General features: G+C 38.2%; 1 protein-coding gene across 1 annotated transcript in view; it reads left to right on the top strand.

The window, feature by feature from the left end:
- Positions 1-25,010, top strand: part of TECPR2 (tectonin beta-propeller repeat containing 2) — a 35,755-nt gene extending 10,745 nt beyond the window's left edge. Inside the window, exons 10-20 of the mRNA XM_015865432.2 lie at positions 22-205; positions 1,700-1,873; positions 4,418-4,598; positions 6,002-6,143; positions 6,914-7,154; positions 7,855-7,944; positions 8,720-8,953; positions 12,331-12,479; positions 22,311-22,452; positions 23,007-23,156; positions 23,406-25,010. Coding sequence (XP_015720918.2) covers positions 22-205; positions 1,700-1,873; positions 4,418-4,598; positions 6,002-6,143; positions 6,914-7,154; positions 7,855-7,944; positions 8,720-8,953; positions 12,331-12,479; positions 22,311-22,452; positions 23,007-23,156; positions 23,406-23,560 — 1,842 coding nt within the window. The 3' untranslated portion in view covers positions 23,561-25,010. The remainder of the gene's footprint in view (positions 1-21; positions 206-1,699; positions 1,874-4,417; positions 4,599-6,001; positions 6,144-6,913; positions 7,155-7,854; positions 7,945-8,719; positions 8,954-12,330; positions 12,480-22,310; positions 22,453-23,006; positions 23,157-23,405) is intronic.
- The last annotated feature ends 787 nt before the right edge of the window (positions 25,011-25,797 follow it).

The raw sequence follows: 25,797 nt of genomic DNA on the forward strand, positions 1-25,797 counted from the left end.
TGCTGACTGTAGAGTTTTTAGTTTGCAGAGAGCTGGATGGGATACTCTGGCCCTGGCTACGGCATCCTGAGCCTGGCTGTCTCAGAGAAGTACATTTGGTGCCTGGACTACAGAGGCAGCCTGTATTGCAGTGCTCTTCCATCTGCTGGGCTACGGTGGCAGAAGTTTGAAGATGGAGTCCAGCAGGTGGCAGTTTCCCCTTCAGGTTGGTTGGATTCTACTTCACTGTAACTTCATAAATACAGAACTTTAGTAGAATTGTGCATTCTCTTTGCTTTTTAATTTTTTTTTTTTAATATTTAACTGTTATTTGATTATGAAATGATCAAATGATGAAAATGATGAAGAAAAACTCGGAGGATATGATTGTATCTTCAGTACATCTGTACACCAGGTTAATTTAGGTGATGGTCTTAGGTGATGAACTTGCATCACTCTCAGCTATTCAGATTGCTTCGGGACTGGTATGCAAACAGAAGTTTTCCTGCTATTTTCTAAACTACAGTCTTCCTGCTCTGCTATTACTTTTCTTCCCCTGTCATGTATTAAAGCGCACCAGTCTTCACTTCGTGTAGATTTGCTGTCTGGTTTAAGAGGAAAGGTTTTTTCTTTGGATCTGTAGTTGAGTTTTGTTCCGGACAGAAAAATACCAGTGTCTATATTAGATCAGAGTATAAATTCATCCAGCTCATTATCATGTCTTTGAAACTAGACAAAGAAAGATGCCTGCAGGAAAGAAATAGGGCTAGCATGTCTGACATTTGCACTCAATAGTTTTGAATTGTAGAAATTCACCATTTCTGTGAATTTATTATCCCCTCAGTTGCAGGAACTTACCAATTGTTTTCTTGAGCCCATGTGGATTCTAGTATTCACAGTTTTGAAACTGGATATATTTACATGAGCATATTAACATGAGGGTAAAAATAGAATCAGATCCTGTTTTCAGGAATTATTCAAAGGCAGTTAATATGTTACTCTGCTATGAACCAACGTGGATGCTAATCAGTGGTTACGTTTGAAATTCCATTTGCTTTTCTTTTTCTAACTGGAAAAAGCTCCTAAGATGGATTTGTGCAGTTGTGTTTCCGAGTTTAGTCTGCTTGTGATGCACTGAGAAATGGACAGGTGATAGCACTGCCCACTGGTGTATGGCATGGTGCAGTCTGCTCAAGTCTTTGTCACCAATCCAACAGTTATGATTTAGATTGTTAATAGTATTAGTGAAAAGTGAGAGGAGTACAGTTATCTCCTCTTATGTGCTTTTTTAGAAAGCAGGAAGTACAGTTTTTGTGAAAGGATTTGTTACAGACATTATCGGTGTCTCTGTAGATTTGTCGATGTAATAAGCTAGTGGGAAGCGAGCTGTAAGCTTAAGTATCTTAATAGTGGGTTCATTTTATCCTGATTTTCTTTGTTTGCTGGTTTTCAGTGTATGTGACTAATAAGTGATTTTCATTTAAACATTTAACAATCACACAGGATCTAATGATAAATACATTTCAGAAATGTCTATAGAAGTTGGCTACTGGTTCTGTTCTTGGCTTTAAAAAGAAACTGTATGGGTTTATAAATCTTGCATTTTAGTTTGGTAGTTGTCCTACCTCTACCTTTACTAATGCATAGGAAAACAAGTCAACATCTCTGTTGTAGTAATTGTTAAGTGATATTGTGTTCTCTCTATTTATTTCTCATTCAGGGGCTCTTCTCTGGAAGATTGAACAGAAAACTAATAAAGCATTTGCTTGTGGAAAAGTAACTATAAAAGGGAAACGCCACTGGTACGAGGCTTTACCTCAGGCTGTATTTGTAGCCTTAAGTGATGACACTGCCTGGATTATCAGAACAAATGGAGATCTGTATCTACAAACAGGTACCTGAATTAATGTAGCCTTTTGATTTTTCTAAGTTAAAATTTTAGAGCTCGAGTCTATTAAACAATTGCAATTGGTTTTAAACTTTTGTTCACAGCCAAAATGTAGAAATATGTTGACAAGAAATTCAAGTGTAGGAAACAGCGTAAGTGAAAGCAGAACCTGTTTGCTTTGAAAAGAATATTCTGCTGGAGATAAAATATACCACTTGATAATGAAAGGAAGGTAGTGTGAGATGGAAGACTGTGAATGGATTCAGAAGTATTGGGAAATGGTCCGCGGAGGACTGGGAAGGGCTGGGGAGCCCTTCCAGCTGTTTTGTCGCTGGATGTGAATGAGGCGAGGATCAGAGGCAGGGATAGTACAGTAGCAGCTTTGAAGCGATGGCCTTAGATATATCTGCTTTGACACGAAGAGGATACATTTGGAAGATGTTCTACAGAGAGCATTCAGGGTAGATACATACAGCTAGAGGGAAGTCCATTTCTAGGATGAAGTTTGGGCAAGGAGAATTTGCACAGAGAACTGAGCTGATTGAGAAAAATCACAAGTAACATGCTGATGCAATTACTGTACAAGTAGAATGACAATGAGTAAAGGAAAAACAATAAAAGATATTAACACAGGACAGTGTTTCTAAGTGGCTGTCAGAATTCTTATTTATCTTCCATTTAGCTTTTAACTTCTTTTGTAGATTTACATGCTGTAGTGTAATATAGAAATTCTTTTTGATCAAGCAAATTGAATAGCATTGTTTCAAATATATTCTGCTCTTAAATTGTTTTCTTTTAGTATGCTCAGTAGTTAGAGAGAAGACAAGTGGCCTACCCAGGGTCACATTATATTGCCAATAAGCATGGCAAGTGACAATAGAAAGTGCACTTGATGCCCATCACACAGGGCTCTGTGTGGGATTTAATCAATATTTTTCTTCCCTGTGAGAGATCGGTTTGATTAAATCAGCTTGCATTCTGCTATTCTTGGGCTTCTAAATTTGTCATTGCCAAAAATAAATTCTCAGTATATGTCTTGTTAATGTGAGGCAGCCATTGATGATAGTTGCCTCTTCATGATTTTTTCATTCCCCGCACTTTAATGGAGGTTTGGAGCTTACTAATTGTCTTCTTGTCTTTCTAAAATATCACATACACGAGTCTATTCCTGCTTCATAGAACTGTAGAATGGTTTCAGTTTGGAAGAGGCCTTTAAGATCATCTAGTTCAGTCTTTCTGAGCTGCAAGAGCACATTGCCAGCTCATGTTGAGTCTTTCATCAACCAGCACTCCCAAATCCTTCTCCCCAGGGTTGCTCTCAAGCAGTTCTCTGCCCAGCCTGTATTTGTGCTTGGGATTGCCACAGGTGCAGGACCTTGCACTTGGCCTTGTTGAACTTCATGAGGTTGGCGTGTCAAGCCTGTCCAGGTCCCTCTGGATGGCATCCCTTCCCTTCAGAGTGTCACCTGCACCACTCAGTTTGGTGTCATCTGCAAAGTTGCTGAGGGTATGTTCAGTCCCACTGTCTGTGTCACCTACAAAGATGTTAAATAACACAGCACTGATCCCCAAGGAATGCCACTTGTCAGTGGTCTCCACTTAGACACTGAGCCACTGACCACAACTCTCTGAGTGTGACCATCCAGCCAATTCCTTATCCAGTGAGTGGTCCATCCATCAAATCCATTTTTCTCCAATTTGGTGACCAGGATGTCATGCAGGACAGCATCAAATGCTTTGCACGAGTCCATGTAGATGATATCAGTTGCTCTTTATCCACTGATGCTGTAACTCCATCATAAAAGGCCACCAAATTTGTCACCCATTATTTGTTCTTGGTGAAGCCATGTTGGTTGCCACCAGTCACCCCATCTTTATTTCCCATGTGCCTTAGTAAGGCCCTCCTGAGGTCTTCTTGATGATCTCCTACTTGATTTAGAAGCATGAGAAGACTAAGCAAAAGCTTTATCTGTTAGGATGTTTTACCACGTAGGTTTGTAAATCAGTCTTCAGTATAATTGTGAAAAAGATGCACGTTCTTCCAGGTTATAGGTTTAAAGATGTAAACTGCCTGTAATCTACCAGAACCTCTCTCCTTTCAGTACTTCTTGCTGTGGTGTGCTCTTCTGAAATTGTTCATCTGCCTCTATTCAGATCAGATTGTTTCTCCTTGACATGTTTGGGGCAAAAATTCTTGCATTGTCTTTACTGCTTCTCTAAGTCTTAACACATTTTGTATATGGAGATCCCTGATACTGACACTAGAGGGAGAAAAGGAACAGAAATGATGGAGCAGGACTCCTAGGCTCTACAAGACGGTGAAGGATGTACAATGTTTTATCTCTTAAAATATAAATCCATCAGTATTAGAGGAAGTGATAAATAGTTGATTAAAAGAGATGACTATCAAGACAATAATGATCAAATGAGAAGTGTTAACATCAGAGATATTTCCCCCATCTTTTTTTTTCCTGTTGGTAGCTTTTTCACTTTTCTTTCAGTTGCAAAAAGTCCAAGTTTGTAAAGCAATCCTCCTTTTCTGATTTCTAGGCCTGAGTGTGGATCGTCCTTGTGCAAGAGCAGTAAAGGTTGATTGCCCTTATCCACTGTCGCAGGTTACCTCCAGAAATAATGTTGTGTGGGCACTGAGTGAGCAACGGGCCCTGCTCTACCGGGAGGGAGTACGCAGCTTTTGTCCTGAAGGAGAGCAGTGGAAGAGTGATATTGTCAGGTAACGACACTGCAGCAGGACAGCTTCATAACCAGAGTGGAACAAGTTGTTTTCATGTTAGAACTCCTTGATGTTTGCAAACTTGTTACCTGAACCTTGCTGTGGATGGCATGTGGGTATTATATGTCTGTATGTATGCACACATATCTCCTTTCAGTCATTGTTTAGATGTATCCAGGGATTTTCTATCTGATGAATGGCTGTTAGGTAGTGAAAGAAACCACTGTAAACAGAAGTAATAATTCAATTAAACTTTAGAAAAGTGAGAACTATGCTGAAAAGACTCCTAATAATTTATGATAATATGACTTCTTTGATTAAATACTATTTCTTTAATCTGTGGTTTAATGATTTTAATGTACTGAGTTGTTTTTTTTTTTTTGAGACCCAATCTCAGCATTTTCTTGGTCACTTGCCCAGAGCTTTTCTGCTTTCCAGTCACAAATTTTTTACAGATATTCTGGATAATTGTTATTTAGCTTCCTAGTTGATCCTGTGATTGGAGTAGGTAGTTTGCGATGAAGTTAAAAGCTCCAGGTGTTTACTTCTGGCTTTGAGAATCAGGAATACAGTCTCTTGTAACATCAGCATGAAGCAAAAATAGAGAGAAATTCCAGTTCTTGCAGTGATATGACTTTATTTCCTCCTGAATACCCTGCTGTGAAGTTCCAACTTGTTACCTCCCAATCTGGTATTTGACTTTTCTTGAAGGGACTGAAGATATGTTCAGTGTCCTGTTCAACTCTGATATTTGCATATTGTTGAGTCAGTTTACTTAATGATGTTTTCTTGGCCTACAACTTACATATGCTTAATGTTCTTCTGCTTCATAATGAATTAGCAGAAAGCAATCCGTATTTTTAAGTTCTCAAGGAAAGTTCTCAGTAAGAAATAGCTTTGTTGCCTACTTTTTAAATACCCGATAAGATCATCTGGTACTGTTGACCTTCTGAGCTTATAAATGATTTTTTTTACAGGAAACTTGCAGTCCAACTCAGTTTTTATCTCTGCTGTGTAGATGTTTTCTATTTATGATACCTGAACTATTAATATTGATCTCTGAATAGGGCGAGGAAGTCGAAGGAGTTGTATTCATGGAGCTGCTTTACCAAAAACTTAAGCTGTCTATTTATTAACTAATGAACAAATTAGGTTTTTGTTTCATTGTTACATTTCAGAGTTTCAAATCTTTAATGACCTTTGAAGGAGTTGAGTTTTGTTGTTGAATAGTTTTTACATGTGATAATTCAGATTTTATTAGTTTGCATAATATTAACTGAAAATTTGAAATAAAACATATTTTTGAGCAACAGTTTAAAACTGCTGTTGGCAGCTTCCTGACAATACTATAAGCCTAAATTTGAAGTAGAGTTTTTAAATTTTCTTCTGACTTGCATTTCCAGTGAAATACAAGCTTTGGAACCTGTGTGTATAACCCTTGGAGATCAACAGACATTATGGGCTTTGGATATCCATGGAAATCTGTGGTTCAGAACTGGTGTAGTTTCAAAGAAGCCCCAAGGAGATGACAACCATTGGTGGCAAGTAGGCATTTATTTATTTACTTTATTTTTTAATTATGCTTTCAGTTTAATCTTCTACCCAGGGTTTGTTTGTTTTCTCACAAGTTTCTAGGCATAAAGTGTAATGAATTGTATACTGAATAATAGCATTCTTCATTCACTGTATTAAAACTTCAGGATGATGATGGCTGAAATCCCTTTTCATGTTACAGAAAAGGGGAAAACAAATATTCCATGGTCATCCAGAGCAGCACCATGGTAGCTTTCAAGAATACAAGAAGTGGTCTACCAAGTTTTATCAGTGCTACATGTAGCTTGGTACCTTAGCACAGACTGCTTTTCTTCTTGTGCTCTCAAGCATTTCTTTCCTTTCCAGGAGTACCCAGACCATTGTCACCTTAATTGTCCATGATAAAACTTACACAGTCAATCATCTAGACCTCTTCTTACCACGTTTTTGCCACATGGCTTAAATTGCTACACTATACAGATTTCTCTCTTCCTTTTGGTAAACCGTAATTCCACCTCTTAATTTGATGGTTCATTATGTTTTTAGTTGGAGAGAGACAATATTCCATCATTACAAAATGAAGGACTTTCTTAAATGCAGAATTTAAAGTGGATTGTTAGGTAGGAGGGGTTGCGGTTTATTATCTGTCTTCTAAATATGTGATAGATTTCCTGTACAGAAAACAAACTCAAGTGAATGGAATATTTTTTAATTTGATGGAGTATTCTGCTATTCACTCCAAAGTGCAGTCATCAGTAATACTTTTTTTTTTTCTTTTCCAGGTAAGCATCACTGATTATGTAGTGTTTGACCAGTGCAGCCTGTTCCAGACAATAATCCAGGCCACACATTCAGTGGCAACAGCAGCTCAGGCACCTGTAGAGAAAGTGGCTGACAAACTTCGAATGGCATTTTGGTCACAGCAGCTTCAGTGTCAGCCCAGCCTCCTTGGAGTTAATGGCAGCGGAGTCTGGATCTCTTCAGGCAAAAATGAATTCCATGTGGCAAAGGGAAACTTAATAGGTTGGTGTGATTTGAGTCTAATATTTCCAAATTAAGAAAAATAAACAGGGAAAAGTAGCTAAACTTCAGTTTGATCGCTACAGGAATAATCTGTGGTGAGTCAGGGCAGATTTAACAAAGCAACTCCATGTTTAAAAACTGATTCTTTAGCAAATGATCTCAATGCTTTCCCATCCAATGGGAAATATTTTTCATGACAAATTTGTTGTACTCAAATGGACCATACACAAGTTACTCTTTTTAGTACTTGTGTTTCTTTTCTCTTGGGTGAGAAGGCATTCTTATGCTACTGTTCCTTTTATATGTAGGCATAGTGGATCACGGTTCAGGATCAATGTGACCACAGAGAACAGCAGTGTTGTGGTGTTACAGCAATAATGGAAGAATTGCTTTATTTTTCTAGATATATTTTTCCAAATAGAACTTTTATTTAGTACGGTTTTAAAGTAGATAAACATTAAAAATAGGCATATATTACTGGCTATTTAAAGTCATCATCCATTTGGTCTCCTGTTGAAGACCATTAATTTTCTCTTTTCCTGAATCCAGATTCTGTGTGAGCACGCAATAAGTGTATGTATATGTTGGGGCAATTTTCCTTCCAAAAAACAGCTACTGAAAGACTGGTGCAGAAAGCTGTGTGTCTAGATTCTAACAGAAAATTAACTTTCATACTAATGATACTGTTTGTTCCTCTCAGGCACTTATTGGAATATTATTGTGCCTCGTGGTACTGCTTCAGCCACAAAATGGGTTTTTGTGTTGGCGTCCCCAGCTTCATCTAAAGAAGGTTAGTGAATCAACAGTGCGGGCCTATAAGGTCTAACTTTAGAGTGGGATTGATGGTGTAATTAAATATACTGAGTTACATCATTTAAAATGTTTGAAGTAAGATGGAAACACATCTGAAAAACTAGTGGAGATAAAGTCATATCATTCTGACTTTGGTACAGTGACATCCTATAGAGAATGGGCAGTCCTTTAGGAACAGAAACTTTCTAGATTGCTGCAGCATGCAATGCCAGAATTTGTGATGTGAAATCCTGGAGCATGCTTTGCTGTAATGTCTGTGCTAGCCAGCTACTTTTCCTATTGGTGCAGTTGTTGCAGCAGAGTTGCACGTATTATTGGTAAAACTGTGGCACTGGCATGAAAGAATTGCACTGTTGGGTAATGCAATTGCTAACAATTGCAACTAAATACACTAACTTTATTGGCAAACTTGTATAATATAGTACTGGAAAGGTATGCTGGTTTTTCAAAAGCAATTATCAAGAAAGCAAGGAAAAAAAGATGAAGGGGAAACAGTGCACTCTCATGTCTGCCTTCTCCATTTTAGTTTCTTCACGTGAGAAGGTTTTTCAAGTGAGATCACTTGCAACTTACTTGATGTAAGGGGGGGAGTATTTCAGTGCCTAAATAAGCACTTAGGATGCTTATTTGTACTTGGAAGTCTTAGATTAAGATCTTTTTTTTGGTCTTCAAATGTACATTTTCAGGGGAAGAATTAGCTTTCTCAGAGTAGATTAGGAATGATTTTAATAACAGAAATCTCCTTACCATAGGAAGCTTTTTGTGGCTGTGCCAAAGCAACAAGGATCTGTTTTGTGTCAGTGATCAGAGTCCTCAGTTTCGTCCTTCTACGGTGCAGCTGCCACCAGAGACTGAAATGGTGCACTACTCTGCCTGCCAGGATGCCATTTGGGGTTTGGATAGTCTTGGACAGATATTTATCAGAACGCTTTCATCCAGCTGTCCAACAGGGATGCACTGGACAAAACTGGATCTCTCTCAACTAGGTATGACATTTTTATTGAATAGACTATCTATTAACTCTTAAAAGACAGTGTTTTCTTTCAGGTATGTCTTTGTTTTATTGATCTGGAATATTACATTTATTGGATTAAACGATAAAGTACTGCTTTGCAGCAGAGGACCATAAAACATGATAACCAACCAATGGCTGCTTTCAAACAGTGGTCATTGTTTGCAGGGCATTCCTTATGCTTTTGTGCTACTTACAGTTTGCCAGTTTGAGACCATTCAGCCTGACATGAGGCTGTGCAGATATACCAGCATCTTTACCTGTTTCTTTTACTATAAGTAGTGTAATAATAAGAACACAGCCCTGGGCAGTTCTGTAGTCAAGGCCCTGCATTTTGCAGATAAATGCATTCATAGCAGTGACCAAAGCTTCACTGGAATCTTGGTAAGGTTCAAACTATGTTGTAAGGATTGCATCATTCATAGGTGATACAGCTGATGACACTCTTATGTTTAAGAGTTGATAGCGATCTCATGATTCAGCATAATGACAGAATGTGCTACTGGTCAACTGCCCTTTTTATTTGGTTAGGAATAGGAGCAAGATTGACTGACTACATTTTGATCATCAAAATATCCTCACAGTCTGGCTCTTTGTATCAGAGTTAAGAGTAGTCTGGCCACTTGCCAGCTTCACCAGTCGTATTCTAATTGGATTTATTTCTTTGATAATCTGATTGTTAGAATACTTTCTTCTCTTTACACTAACCTGCATTCCTATTTCAAGAGAATGTAGAAGAAGGGGAGATCATGTGCTGGAAGAAATTTCAGCTGTTTTGTGCTTTTTCCATTTTTAATGGCAGTATTTGTGATTGTCCCCATAAGCAATTCTATCTCTTGTATACCTCACATGAAACTTTTCTACGAGCACCTTTTGAAAGGAATTTATCTACCAGTCATAATACATGTTCTCCAGACCTGACAAATGGGTTCCAAATCTCTAATTTTACTATAATTTAAACAATACTCAGTGCCTTTTGTCTCCACTGACATACAGGTTTCTCTGTACCGTCCTTCTCATCTTGTTCAGTAGAGGTTAAAATTTTCCTCAAGATACTGTTGCTTTCCAGGAGTTAAGATAATAGCTGCAGAACTGAAGTAGTAGCTCCTTGATGTTGTCTGCAAATCTCAAAACATTTGCAAAGGCAATCAGTGCTAGCGCTGTAATAGCTGGTGTATTAACTTCGGCAGTTTTGGGGTTCAGCAGTCACGTTCAGCTGTTCCTGATGGCTTCATGGCACACTCTGGTGGTAATGTGGAAATCTGGGGCCAGGAAATATTTCAGGTACTTTGCCTGACTTGTCATTGTGGGTTAATAATTAAGTATGAAGAAAATTTCCTGTTTTTTTTTTTTCCCAGTTAATTGCATGTGGTAGGTTATTGCTGCATAGCCACAGTTGTAATCTCAGACTTGTATTGCACTAATGGGACTGAAGATATCCAGAGAATTATTGCTGCTGTTCAAATGTGTTTTTATTTTCACTCCTGAAACGTTAGGACTGTAAACTGGAGGAAAACAGAGCAAGTTGCTGTAAAGTGAAATTCAGAATTCTCTGTGGAAGTGATCGTGTTGCCATACACACAAATATTAGTATTCTGTTGATAGTACCTTCCTCTTGCCTACATGCTATGTACTGGGAGTACTACCTAGTAAATTATTTTGATTAGGGCTCCTCTATCAAGGTTTCTAAACACAGCAGAATGACCTTTAGGCCTCAATTATAAATAATATCTCTGAATCACACTACTTTTTCCTAAACAGTGGATGAACATGGTTAGCACGACCATCTCCTAATGCAAAAACAGTGAGTGGGAAGAGAGAGAAACCCCAAAACATTTACATAACGAGTGCATTTTTGAATATCAAATTGTACTGTAGACGTAAATAAATCAGCTATGCCGAGTAGGTGATATGTGATTCCGTGTCTGAGTGCCGCGATGCTTGTTTGGATCAGAACACTTCAACAGCTGAGACATCATGTGGCAAAGCCATTACCAGCAGTTGTACTTTGTTCCAAGGAATCATAACGTTTTAAATGAAAGCTTGACTTTGCTGCTGAATGTCAAGCCTCTGCCTGCAGCAGGAAGTCGTGCTGGATATTCTTATCTGAAGCAGTAGAACTTTTTCTGTATGGTTTTGTATGATATGCCATTCCTTAATAGGAAGCTGGAAAATGAAAGGGAATTCAGGGGTGAGATGATTCAAATCCCCTTGATTCAGAAAGTTAAATAATTTTGGTTGATGCAAAGATGTTTACAGTTTCAGTTAATTAAAGGGTAGAAGCTGTATAGTCCTGTTTGTTGCCTTCTCCTTCCCCCAGGAAGCCTTCCTTAAAATTGCCTTCTGCAGGAGTAAGTGCTTTAAACTCCTTCTTGTGGGATAAAATTGTACCCTCTCCTCGAGTGATGTACTTTACAGGGATTTGTTCCCAGATTCACATCGCAAAATAGAAAACTGTTACCAAGAATGGGATATCCCGAGCGGTGCTGGCATGTTCAGTCAACCAGCAAGGCCTATTTTTAGTCTTCTGGAGTGTGACCAGAGCATTCCTTCTGTAGTGTATCTTCGCTGGTCGAGTCTCTCTTGCTGTGGAACATGTTTTCCATTACTTGGCATTGTGTTGTCCCAGTGCTGGAAGGCAAAAAAAAATAAATGTTACGTATATTACATCACATGGCTATTCTGAAATGAATGTGAAAGAGTTCCAGCTGGCCCTTAGCTGACAGTTCTCTTCACCATCTTTTAGTAACAAGACTGATGGGAAAAATAATAATTCCAAAACTTACTTATTTGGGAACCTTGTCTTCGTTGTGCTGAATTGCACAGAGTTAAAATACTGCTGTGCTTCTGACATAGATGTAATAAATAATAGATATGTACATGAAAATATAAACCCATTTGAAAATCAGCTCCTTTATTTACAAATGTGACACTGGTATGTTAACACAGAGATGTATAATCCATGTGCTCTTGTATTTTTTAAGTACTGGTAGCATTAGGAATGTTCACTGCTAAACGTATAACTAAACACTGTGAAAAATACATAGGCATGGCCAGATACAGAGAGAAGTTCACATCAGGTCATGTGAGAGTTTGTCTAGGCACTGATAACGTTTGTTACAGAACTTTTCTTCTGCTTGAATTCAGTTATTTTGATAGCATATTCTTAGTGTGCTTTAGAAGTGGCAGTATCTTGTGACTTTAAATAGTTATTTTTACATTTAAGAGAAAAATACCTCATGTATACTACCTCTTGGTTTTAATCATTATATACAGTAGAAATGAAAGTGCACGTTATTAACTAAATGTGAAATTAAAATGCCAGGTTGCTAACAGTCTTTTCATTGTTAGGAGCTGTGAAGCTGGTCAGCTTGGCCTGTGGAAATCAGCACGTTTGGGCATGTGACACCAGTGGTGGTGTTTATTTCCGTGTAGGAACCCAACCTCTTAACCCGAGTTTGATGCTTCCTGCATGGATAATGATTGAGCCACCTATACAGGTAAAATGTTGATTTTAATTCTTCGTAATACAATGGTTTAGCTCTGTGTCTTTGAAAAGGAATAAGTTGATGCTTAAGGAAAACAGTCAGGCCAGGTTTTAACTGTGCATCTTAAACCTTTGTCCCACATGTTCATTTTCAACATCTACTTATCTTCACAAAAAAAAACACCAAAATCCAACAACCCTGCAATTGAAGAGCCTGTACAGTGCACTGTGAATGTGCTGCCTTGTCACAAATGCATCTAATCCTTACAGGTAACTTTTTTTCCAAAAGTGGAAATATTTTTCTCAGCCAAAAATTACTTCAGTAGTGACACAGCAGCTTTATAGACATGTAGTAGAACGCAACCTTGAAGTGTATATTGAATACCTTCTTGTTTGCTTGCCAAGAGGCTAGACTGGAAAGAATCACTAAGCAGAGGGTGTGGGAAGGCTTTGCTCGTGGTATTACTGCCTCTCACCCTTGTGAATTTGGGAGGCTTGCCAGGGTGCAGTGCCTGGATCTGGGGACCTTCCTTATCACCCAGTGGTTAGAACTGTTCAGTACAACTGCAGTTCTCCTCCCTTGTTCCCAGAACATACAAATAAGGTATTCTTTCTATCTACCAGCTGGTAGGATCAGAGTGTAAAGAAGTCTCCTAAAGTATCTGAGGACCGTATTTTTTGAGTACAGAGAGTGTACAGAATAATTTTCTCCAATGTCTGTTTTCTTGCTTAATCTCTTCCTAAACCTCAGCACTGCTCAAATACTTAGCAGGTTAAGCTGTGAAATGGGTGTAATTCTGTATCTTGGTTTGGGACTGCTGTAACAGTTGACCTCTGAGTACCGATTTCATTCTTTGCTCCTTGGCACAGAATCAGCTGAACTGTCTGCTGATCTAGCATAGTAGCACTAGATGTGTTTGCACATTCGATTTACATTTTATAGTGTTACAGAATTTCTTCTGAAGGTTTTGAAATATGCGGTACTTTTAAAAGCTCCACACTAAGACATAAAAATCTCTGGCAGCGTAGTTGCAATAGTTTTTTGTTGTTGTTTTTTTAAACATCAATATCTTTGGCTGCTAGGAGATATGCAGAAGCTACGTCTGTGAACTTTGGAGTATAGTGGCAAAGGTGGCCAGGGAAATGAAACTGCAGCTTTGCATTTCATCAGTCAGCACAGCACTGGTTAGGTCAGTCCTCCTGTGTTGGGGATGTGTCAGTCAAGCCTAGAGAAATGATATCTTGTTTTGCAGAGTAACAGAACAGGCTGATAAGTATTAAATTACTTGAGTGAGACAACAAGGGATAGATTTAACTGCCAGAGAATGGATGTTTGTTATTTGCTTGTTAAGAGGGTGCAGGGCAGCAGGAAGAAGCGGCTAAGCATAGTACTCTTAAAAAGGGGGGAAACATATTCCACTTAATTGAGTTGCGGAGAGGCAAAGGTTTGTTTATCCAGGAAAATAACTTCATGAAACCTTAAAACAGGGATACTATTCTGTCTGTACTGACTTCATTCTCTAATCCTCTGTAGAAGCTGAATAAACTGCTCAAGCAAAAGTATTTACAAGAAGGTGGGATTTGCTTTGGCTTTAGCAGTGACTTCCTTATGGAGAACATCTTTAATTGGAAAAGGTTGAAAACCAGGTTATTTCTTACAGCTTACTGAGGAAGATGGGCAGTCATTTTGGATGTTGCCTTCTAAAATGATAACCTCCTGCCACCTGGAGCACTGTCATTCTCTTTCTGTTATCTTGCCAATTCCTGACATTGCAAACTCTAATGAGTCAATATAAAAGGGCAAATATTCAAACATTGCTTGCAGAGATGAACACTTGTGGATTACATGCTTGTTTTGAGACAATTCCAGCACATAGAAACAAATCATTAAAGCACCGAGGGAGCAACCATCCGTGCTTTAGGAAAGGTTAAATGCAAAATAAGAGAACGTGAACTTGAAAATTATCTCCAAATACTAGCTCAGTGTTTGGATAACATATACAACAAATGACTGAGAAGTGGACTGTTCAGCAAAGAATATTTGCTTCTTAGTAGCTGCTGTCTGTTCCTTAATTGACTTTGACATAATTCACGTTGCATCACTTTATCTTCACAGCAGCAGAAGGATTGTAAGAAGTGTTTGTGAGTGATTCAGCCATTTTTCTGCTGGAAGAAGGAAATGAAAATTGCCTTTCACTTGCTTTGAGTACGGGAGCGTTCTCAAATAACATAATTTAAAACCAACTGCAGATATTTCATTTCCTACTAAATGTCAAAGCCAATATGACTTGCCATATCCCAGATCTCATGACTTGTGAGCAGCTACAGGCTCTGCTTGTACAGTGTCAGTTCTTGTTCGAGGAGTGCTGTAATTGCACAGCATCTACTATTGCACAGCTTCACAGAGGTGTTCAGGGGCAATAGCTCTGTTTGGATTTTATGCAAAAACAGTGAATATAATTTCAGTTCAGTCTTTGCTCTGTGATTCAAGATCTGGGCTGAAGCTGTTCTCACTTTTTTGTTCCCTTCATAAATCCTGACTGCAGTATTTCTTGATGAAAAGCAGCATTGTGTTCTCTGCTCTCTGTCTTCTAAAGTCATGGGTGAGAGAAAGAAGTGATTGATAATACTACAATACCACAAACAGTAGAAGCTATATAGTCTTATAGTCTTCTGCACTACATCCGTTCTTTTCTGTGGTTTAAATGTCAAAATTATGTAGTTAAGCTGCTTTTCAGAAGCAGCTTTAAAGGCATTGACAAAGCAGATCAAAACTCCTTGATGAAATGGTTTTAGTCTAGGAAATTGAAAACGTTTTTCATTCCACTCTTAATATTCAGTATAAAAGTATTATCTGCATTAATTTTAAATGTAATTGCATTTAGTATAAATAAATGTCATAATACAGATATATGGTATATTATAAATGTCGTGCATTTAGGTTTATGTTAATGTTTTGTTACATAAATACATAATTAGTAACATAAATACATAATAAAGTACAAAGAATGAGCAAGCAGCGTAAATATTAATGTAGATATTATGGAGTATGTGTGTGTGTGGATGCATGGATACTCATTAAATGTAGTGCTTCTTAAGTTTGTCATCTAAAGATACAGTTAAAAAAGGCGAAATTAATACAGTCAATAAGACTAACTTGGGTTATTGTAGAGTACAAATTGATTTGAGGTTAAAGATTACTTTCACCTGGAACACTGATTTGACTGATTAAAAGTTGAAGATCCCTTTGGAAGTAATTCTCAATGAGTTTGGGGTTTGATTTGGGGCACATACTGAAAAAGATGCTGTAGAGAAATCTGATTTTGAGAAATCCTTTTTAAAACTTACGCTAAGGATTCTGTCAGATAAGTAGAACTTTAAGAGAACAAATGGATACAAAGATGAGGACAAATATTTGTAATGAGTTTCAGTCATCTATTGCTTATGAACAATCTATCTTAGTCAAAAAATAAGATGCTATTAATTGCAATTTGCTTAATTACTACTCTGTGCTTCCATGAGCTAAATTTCATAGAAAATGAAATTATAGAAGCACTTTTATTAAATCAATAGGTTTGTTTAAATATCTGTCCAAATGGTGGAAGGAAGCTATTTAAAAAGACATTCACTGCTTGACTGCTGCCTAAAGCTTTTATTGGTTCTTTGTAGCCCCCAGGGTCAGCAGAAGAGTGCTGCTTAACTCAGTTTGCCTTGAAATGAACTCTTGCAATAGAGACATTTCAGGTTAGCGAATCTTTTGCTGCTGTTCCCATAAACAGCCAACTAATTGTCCTTATGTTTTAAGCTTGACGTCACAGCTGAGAGAAGACAGCCTCCCCGAGATCAGGATGAATTCTGCCTTTTCCATACACACACACTAGAAGAAACAAAACTAAGTTATGGGTTGTTCACACCTTCACTGTTATTCAGAAATCCTTGAAACCAAGGAGCAGATGTCAGTTAGAGATGGTGTTTGAAATTTAAGGAATTTCTCTGTCACTCAGACGGAGTGCAAAACTGAGTGCATAGTGGACTTCCTTTCTTTTTGATCCCTTCATTTTTCATTATCTATGTTCGGCATAAGGAGAGTGGTTGTGCCTTACAAATGTCAGTTAGAAATGGTTGTCGCATCTTTGTTTCCTTTCCTATCTTTGAGCTCTGCTTGCCATACAGAACAGACAGTGCTAATCTGAAGACTTTCTTACCCTGCTTTGCATTTGCATTTTCCAGTGCGGTTCCTGTTAAGTGGTGCTTCACAGGAGGAAGTGATGAGCATGGGATTTTTTTAAAGTAGATGCCAAAATCAAAGCTGAACTGTAGTAGGGGTTGTTTGAAACAATTATGCAAGGACTGGATATTTGGAGGGTGAAGAATTTTTTTTGCTGGGAATGCTTTGTCATTTGTACCTCAGAATCATCCACACTAGTGTTGAAAATACTTGCCATGGAAAACTGTTATTTCTGGTGCATAATCCACATGACTGTTCTTTCCAGATTGTTTTTGCTAGCACAGAATAGCTTGCTCTATTTAACTGTTGTATAGATGTCTTTGTGCACTGCTGTGAATTCTACTTTGGTGTGGTGCTAAGAAGAGCTGTACAGAACTATGTTTCATTAGACCAATTATATTTAGATTGAGAGGTAAAACACACATTAAACCTTCTAGTTACCTATTGACAAGACTGGTCTGTTGTTCCGTACATGTTTACTCATGTGAAGCCTCCTGAAGTCATTAGCAGTCCTCCAGGAAAATTCTCTCCCCACTGTTTTTAAGATGTAAAGGAAAACTGCATTTGGCAGCAGTCACAGTAGTTGTATTGAGGTGGGTTGCAAATAGGCATATGGGATCAAAGCACTTGCTGCTGAGTGATTTGCTTAGCTCATTTAGGAAGCCACAGTGTTTAACTTCAAGCATATACTATTCTTCATAGACGTGCATCTTTCTTGAAGGTTACAGAAATGCACTTTAAGCATTTTTTACTAAAGTTGTTTCATGTCCATTGCTCAGTGTTTACTCAGTGTTTAATTCCAAGTTAGAAGCAACTGTCCTCAATGTATTTCACTGTATTTTAGTGCTTTGGAGTTTTAGCCTTCTGGTATTTGTTTTAAGGCATCGCTATCATCATGTTCAGAAAAGCACACATGTAGCCTGTCACATTCGATAGCAATTGTTATCAGCACCAGAAGCCTTAGTTCACAAAGAGGATACACAAAATGAGGCACACTCAGAAAACCAAGCAGACGACTTCCAAATCCTTCTGAAATAAGATCTTAATTTGTGCTTTGACCAGACTTAAGTTGCACTGAAACAGAAACAGTGAGATAAAGCCTTCCTTTTCATACTTTCAGTTGCTCAGTACCACTAACAGCCTCAAAGCTGAGCTCTTGCAGTCTGCCTGTATTTCTTTTAGCTAGTGCTGTAGTGCTTTGCATTAATAATATTTTCACTGCCTGTAAGGAGCAGCTGTTGTGCTAAGAATCCTGAAAGTATGTTATGGACCTGCTAAAGCTTTAGTGTGTTGAAAGTCGCATGGGTTTGGTGTGACCTTTTCTAGGAACTGATGCCATGTGTTGCTGTAGTCTTTTGCGTATTTCTGAGAGTTGGGATAAAAACTTAAAGTTGACAAAGGTCATGAAAACAGACTCTGTGCCTTTTTGCCCTTTCTTCTTGGTAGCGCTAGCCATTAACTGGAGGTATGGAGCTAAGACTGTTTTGTTTACTCACCAAAGGCTAAAAGTGGGGGAAGGAGTCATGCTGCTTGTTGTAAGGCTTCTGAGGAAAATAATGCTCTAGTTTTCCAGTCAATAAATAATCTCTGACAATTCTATGGCAGCGTTACTGAAAAACATGTGGCTTCCAGGAAGACTAAACATAGATTCGTAATCTTTCCTGCTCTTTTATACTGCCTTGAACTTTTCTACAGAGGAAAAAAAAGAGGTAATTAATTTAGCAATCTGCTTTCCTTGAAGACTGAATGCAAACCATTCTGTTCAGTACTGTTCTCACATTGCTCGTGCTTTCTCGATATCTAGTGGTTGTAAAACACTTTCACCACCATTCAAATGGAGCTCTGAAAATAACGTGCAGTAGTCAGGTTTATATTACAGAATCTCTCCAAGTTGTATTCTTTCTTTGTCATGCTACTTTATAAGGTCTGGATGTCTGTTAGCCACCAAAATAGTCATATTAGTCTGATCTTCGGATAGTGCTTGATAGTGGGGGAAATATCTCAGATGTGATACACTTTCATCCTGGCCTGGGTCATCTGAAGGCTTTTCTGTCTTTTGAATTTGAGTAGAGCATCCTTGCTGCTTGTAACCACTAAACCATTATTTTAAAAATAAAGAGGGAAAGGGGACTTAAACAGGCTGAGAGTGTTATGTTGAGTCTTTCTCATCCTGGGTATTTGTAGCAGGAAAGAGATAGTGGAGGCCTGCTGATACGTAGTCTAAGTCTAACTCAGAAAAGTGATTTGGAATGTATTCTGATGCCTTTTTGGTGATGCGTGCACTTTTGGTCTTTTCTCCTTGACAGGGAACTGTTTTGGGTTCATCTGTGACTGAAGCAATAACAAGACAAGACTTCTGAGTAGTAGTTCAGGGCTGAAAACTGCGTTAGTTTTTATTTTATTTTAGGTTTTATTTGATACTGCTATTTAAACAGAGGGCTTGCACTGAAGTTTTCTCTGTGGTCTGAAGAAGGAATGGAAATGATTTGCTTAGAATTATAAGGTTAACAGACAACTTCAAGTTTACTTCATTTTGTCAGCACTGTTTTGTCATTAGACTCTCGAGTGCTAGCAGGCTATTTTTCATTCTTATTTATAGCAGACAATTAAGATATTCACAGCTCTTAGCATGTAACTTGAAGTACTAAAAAGTGCATAGTTGGCTTGTGTGGCAGTACATGCTGTGTTAGGAAATCTTTGTTAGCAAAAGATGGAGAGAGACTGAGGGTCTTGTAACTAAGGTGCAAGACCAGAGGGCAGGAGGATGTGTGTTTGAGGAGGATGTGTAGCCATCAGGTCTTTAACACCTCTAAGAATTGTCTGTCCCTGTTTCCTGTTGTCCTGTCACTGCTCTGTTCCCAGAGCTACTGAGTATCACCACATCATTAGCTGTCCTGTTGGTCTGTTCTTTACTACCCATGTCACATCAGAAAGCTGCATTAGAGTAGGGACTTCTAATAGCATTGGATCTAAGATCTTGCCTGGATCTTTTGTAATGACAGTGAATAGGAGTATTGTTTCCTTGATGCAAGTTTGTCAGAAGGAACTAAGTAGCTTGAGAAAGGAAAAGAAACCAAAAGCAGAGAAAGGAAAATAAACCAAAAGCAGAATACCCAGAGGAATGGGAAAACTCAAAGAAAACAGGAGTTTATTCAAAGAAAGCCAAAGAATGACAAAAATATTTGTCCAAGCTTGTAGATTTACTTAGGACTCCATAGATTCCGTTTGTTTCTTAGATACATCAGTGCTGCAGGATTGGGTAGAGGTAGTTTGATTACACTTAAGCCTGCAGTTGAAGCAGAAGCCGTCTAGCTGTCTGTTGTGCAACACCTTTCATGCAACCCCATTGGGACGTATTATTTGCTTTACCTAGCTTACATTACCTGTAATTCTCTAGTAATGCATAGGCTTAGAAGTTAGGTATAAGCACTCAATAAGTCTTTCTGGATGGAAATATTCCTCTTGTTTTTTCTAAGGGAATTCTCCTTGAGGTGAATGATAGAAGAAGAGAGGAATGATATCTTGATATAGAAGAGTGGAGAGCAAGATGCACAAATCCCAGTAGATCAGTAACAAGGGTCACACCAGGCTGCTCTTCGCAGTTTGTGTGTAGTAACTCAGTCTGCACAAGCTGTTATTAATCACACAGCTCCCTTGAAACCAGGGACCACAACAACAGAAACACAGAAATGGATGTGATGAAGCTGGAAACAGCACTGTGGTGAACTGCGCTGCATGGCAATGATATGGGGACATGAGCAGGCTGAAGTAAGGAGTCAGAATCAAATTAATCATAGGAAGAGATGAAATAGAAAAGAGGGAGGAAAGGAGTAAGGAGGCCAGGTGTGAGGATGAGTGCAAGTGTAGAGGCAGCAGGACGGGACATATTCCATGGGGTATTTTATTTTTTTTTCTTTCCCTTACCTCAATGTCCAGCATATGGAGATGGAGGGGAGGGCTGGCAATGCTGTTGGAGGCTGTTTGTTTATTTTTTGCTGGTTTTTTGTTTGTTTTGTCAAGCCACTAGTTTATTTGTAACATGAGAGAATAACAACTTGAAAGTAACTACATACATATATACTCTATGTATCCAATGCTATTCAATAAAAATAGCAATTTCCTGTAAGTGTTCAACTTGCAGCCTTTTTCAATTTACTGTGACCAGGGATGCAAACATTTCTTCAAGTCTCTACCAGCTCCATGCTTCCAACACGTGCAAATACCCAATGAGAGCACAAACAAGAGAAGACAGTCCGTCAAAGGTCTTACAACCTAAGCAGACAGGATTGGTTTGGAGTTTCAAGTCAAACTTGGTTATAACTGGATCAGACTCGTGTTAAGCAGCACAACTTCAAAAGTGAAAACAAAGCAGGTAGCTGTTATGTACACAGAAGGTCCATCTGGCGTTGGGTTGTGTGTTCATATCAGCACAGAGATTATGATTCATACAAAGAGCTGCTTGCTTTTAGGTTTGTCACGATGGCTATTGAGCTTAGGCCTGTGAGGTTACTGTGAGAAATGTAGTGCTTCTGTCGGATGATGACATATTTCAGGGCATCTTACTGTTGTCTTTGGTGAAACTTCTGTTAGAGAATGAGGAGAAACATCCTTATCTGCATTTTATTTGACGCGTGTGGCTTTCTCTTCTCTCCCCAACACCAAAGGGATATTTGCTTTCAATAAACCTGTTAGCTTAATATATCAGCCATGACATTATCATCGTCGTTATGTTGTTTGTAAAATTCTGTGGTCAGTAAAACTCATTTTTGCCAGTAGTTAAGGCAAATTTCCATCAGAGCAAATAGAAAGGAGAATGGAAACAGTGTGTCTTTCCATTCTTGGGCTTGCCAGTTGATAATGGTGCAGGTATTCTACAGGTGAGGTTGCTCCAGTACTGCAGTGGGCTGCAGTGAACTCCACAGCTGTATTGATATAAAATGACATATGGGGAAGAAGGCAGTTCAGTGAGTCATTGCTAAGATGAGCCATTCAGACCTTAGAGATGTGTGGATTATATATATGTAGAATACAAGAGATATTTAGTTATGTTAGGAAAACTTTCAGGAATTTAATAGTAAAATATAATTCTTTCTGCAGTTTGGTGGAAGAGTTCTCCCTTCCGCGAGGGAGTTGGAACCTGGTGGTCCTCAAGGTTCCATTCAACCCAACCCATTCTATAATTCTGTGACTTGAATTGATAGTGCATGATTGGGATAAGTGTTTGAGGAAAGACTAATATCATTAGATTCAGATGCTGAACATCATATAGAAGTATCATTAACTTCATAGAATCATAGAATTACTCAGATTGGAAAAGACCTCAAAGATCATCAAGTCTAACCGCAGCCTAACCATAGTGCCCTAACTAACAACCCTCTGCTAAATCATATCTCTGGCCATATTATCTGACCATTCACTCATGTTTCTTCTCTATTTAGGAAGAGAATTTTGAAAAACTTTGTAAAAAATGGTTATTTGTACAACAACAAAAGGTCAAATTTCTTCATATCTTTAGTCTCTGGTGAATATTTTACAAATGTTGTATACTTCTGTGGGTATCAAGTGTCTATTATATATAGCGGTCCAAAATTTAAATGCTGCACTTGATTTTTGTAGCCAGTAGGAATCAACTTGGTCAGCATTCATTCCAGTCCAAATGATCAGATGTTGTGGGCCATTGACAGCAAATGGAACGTCCACGTACGAGTAGGAATTACAGAGGAAATGCCTGTAGGCACCGACTGGGAACATGTACCAGGTAAAACAAACAACTCAAAACCTAGGGCATGAATTCCTTGTGCTTTCTGCTGTTTTCTCACTGTGTTTTTTTTCCATGTTGTGTTTTAAGTTTGGTAGCAATAGATAAATCAGATATGTTTCTCAGCAATCAAGTATGTTTATTTATAGAAACTTCTGTGAAGTGTTTGATAAGGATTATCTTTTAAAGAAGATCTTGATTGTACTTTGACACATTATATAGTTAACCGAAGAGGAACCTGTCGTGTATTATTTCAGGCTGTTGCCACTGGACTATTAAATGCCACATGTACCTTTCAGTTAGGTTTAGAGCAGTGTTCCTAAGCCATAGGAAACCACTGTGCTTTGGGAAGTTTTGTACTGGAAAGTGATACAGCATGGAGTTCCCATCTGGATGTGGCTAACAGAAACTTAATGCTATTTTGCACATCCTTCTGTTAATCCTGTGTGCTGGATGCATTCTTATTTAAGCAATTATATTTTTACCTTGTCTTTAAGTAAAATTAAGTTTTAGTTGCTCCTTTCTCATGCCTCTTCGTGCCCAATTATCTTTAGGTTTGCAGGCATGTGAGCTGGCTATAAGTACAAGGACTGTTTGGGCACGCTGTCCAAATGGAGATGTAGCTCGTCGATATGGTATTACTGACAAGAATCCAGCAGGTGATTACTGGAAGAAGATTCCTGGAAACGTTACACGTTTAACAGGCAAGTTGGTTCTGTGTGATACTTTGAAAACATTGTGATGTCTGCTTTGATTTCCGATTGATGGTGCTCAAGCTGACCATAAGCAGGGAGAGTTTTGTGGCCTGGCATCAAGGTGCTTTTATCACATCAGTAGAAATCTTCCCTAGGTACAATTAAAAAATAAATAAGTAAATCCAAATGTTATTAATCTAATGTTTACAATTGGGCCATTCTACTTTTATTATGAAGCATTTGATTTATGCTTTGCAGTCACCCCTCTGGATGAACTGTGGGCGATCAGTACTTCAGGATCCCTTCTCCAGCGCCTCACTAAGACCCTTAGCCATTCCCATAACCAGCAGAAAAATGATACTTCTGTTCTGCTTCACCCTGATGATTTTGAAGATGAATGGGAAGTGATATGAAGTTCCTCAAGCTTGTGAAGCAGTGAGAAAAATAGAAGGGCGTACAGAACTGCTGTAATGTATGTACAGAATGTTGGATGTAAAAGCCACTCATACTGGACCTTGTGAGATATTAGCACTTTTGTATTAAAAAACTGACCTGTTAAATAGCCTCTAAGTTGTGAGTTCTGATGTTTGTTCCAGTATCCCTTGGGAGACTCTTTAGGTGTGGCATACTGCAGTTGTTATATTGTACTACTGTAGCAGCTCCTTTGGAAACATAACTCTTTAACTTAAATCTGATTAGCAATGAAAGTGACTATTTCACAATAGCATGCACACTAATATGCGTGTACTTTGAGAGGAAATTCTGTTGCATTAAATATTTCTCTACATCAGAAACATTAAATATTTCTCAATTTCTTCTTTTATGTGGAACTCCAAACTGATAGAAATGCTCTTCAACTATTGTGTATGTTTAGAATGACTTTTTCTTTGCAGCATGGAGGAAAATAGAAGAAGGAATTTCTTAGAGAGATTTTAGAACATCCTGATTTCACGGCACTGGTGTTGAAACGAGCTTAGTTTGGTCCATTTCCATATAAATATCTGCAAGCCTATACTAACATTCAACATCTAGAAATTTTGTTTCTAGCATGGGAAGTTTGGATTGCACATCATATCAAGGGAACTTTCCCCCATTTCACGCAGCCATCAGGGAGCTGACAGTTTTTGAGGGGTAAGTCCCACTCTGGAGAAGAAGGAAGTTGCATGTTGGGTTTGTAGTACAAAGTAGGAATGTACGAAGCAGCTTTTATGTTACCTGTTGTGCTACGTTTGTGCCTCCAGCCAGTGCTTTAACATTTGGACTCAAATTGTTCTGAGTACCAAACACAGATGTATTAAAAGTAAAATGGTAATTGATAGAATTACCTGTATATCCCATTAAAATTGTGATATTGTGAGAAAATACTTAACAATATTGTAACTTTTAGCTATGTTAGCTAAATTTTGAAGTGTCTTATGCTTACAGATGTTGCAGCAGAGGTATGTAATGAACTGGGAAGTAACCTGAGTTAGTCACTGCAGTTTATTTTTCTTTAAATCTTCCTTGAAAGATACCTCATCTTTTTTAAGCAATAGAACTATAGATGAGAGAACCTGAGTTCAGTACGTAGGTGGAAGAGTTATTTTGTGTTTGTTCTAAGCATATAAATCATCAGAATGTTTAAGCAGCTGCTAACCAATACTGTAAATGAGCCAGCTTCAGAAAAAGGCCGGGTGTTAAATTGTGGGGATGTTTCTGTTTCAAGAACTTAACACATACGGAGAAGGATGTTTTCTTTTTAACCTCTGTTCTTTTTCAGGATAGGTCGTGCATGTACTGCACTAAACTTGGAACAAACGTGGTGCAAGGTGAGAATGTACATCTGTGGAGAGAGAACCAAGTTATGTCACATTGTGTTGTTCTTTTTAGTACAGCTTCTGATACTGGCTGTCAGGTCTCAGGCTGATCCTTCAGTCTTACAGGGAGGAAGGATTTATTTCCCTTTTACAGATTAGATGTTTGCCTTATTGATATCCATATATGGTGATTACTCCAGAAGGTTTTGTTGGTTTTTTTTTAAAGCCTGTCTGGCAGTGGATTGTAGTGGATTGATTGATGAAGTAAACCAGTCTGTTTTCTGCAAGCACAGCTTGGTATCTTGAGGACCCTAAAGAAGCTGAAATTCACCTTAAAAAGTATATTTTGGAAGCTCCTGTGTCAGCCACTTTGGAGCAGGGATATGAGTACTTCTCTGCACCTTGACAAGCTCCAGGTGCTTAAGTACAGTGGCATTACTTAATGGTGACACTTTTCTGTTACGTTATTCAAAGTCATCTTAGTAATGGTTTGAGCTTGCTAGTTGTTTGTTTTCTGTATAATACCGTATCTTGCTATGGTTGTTAATATTAAATTGGTGTCGAGCTCTTTTCAGACTACTTTTTAGGGTAGCTTTATTAAAACAATTATATTTTTCCCCCCTTTTTTTCTGTATTTAGTTTTTTTGTTTTGTTTGTGCTTTGAGACAAGTGCAATAAACTAGATTTTTAAGAAATAAACTACTGTGGTAAGACTCATCTGTCGTATGGTTCACAAAGAGTTCTGTTTGTCTGGAAGGTGTCTTGCTACAGAAGAAAGACATGTTTATGAAACCTGTATCGTACTATTACCCAGGATAAAATGGTAACAAAATGTTCAAGCAGAAAACAAGTGA

Source organism: Coturnix japonica, chromosome 5, assembly GCF_001577835.2.
Source record: "Coturnix japonica isolate 7356 chromosome 5, Coturnix japonica 2.1, whole genome shotgun sequence".
NCBI lineage: Eukaryota > Metazoa > Chordata > Aves > Galliformes > Phasianidae > Coturnix > Coturnix japonica.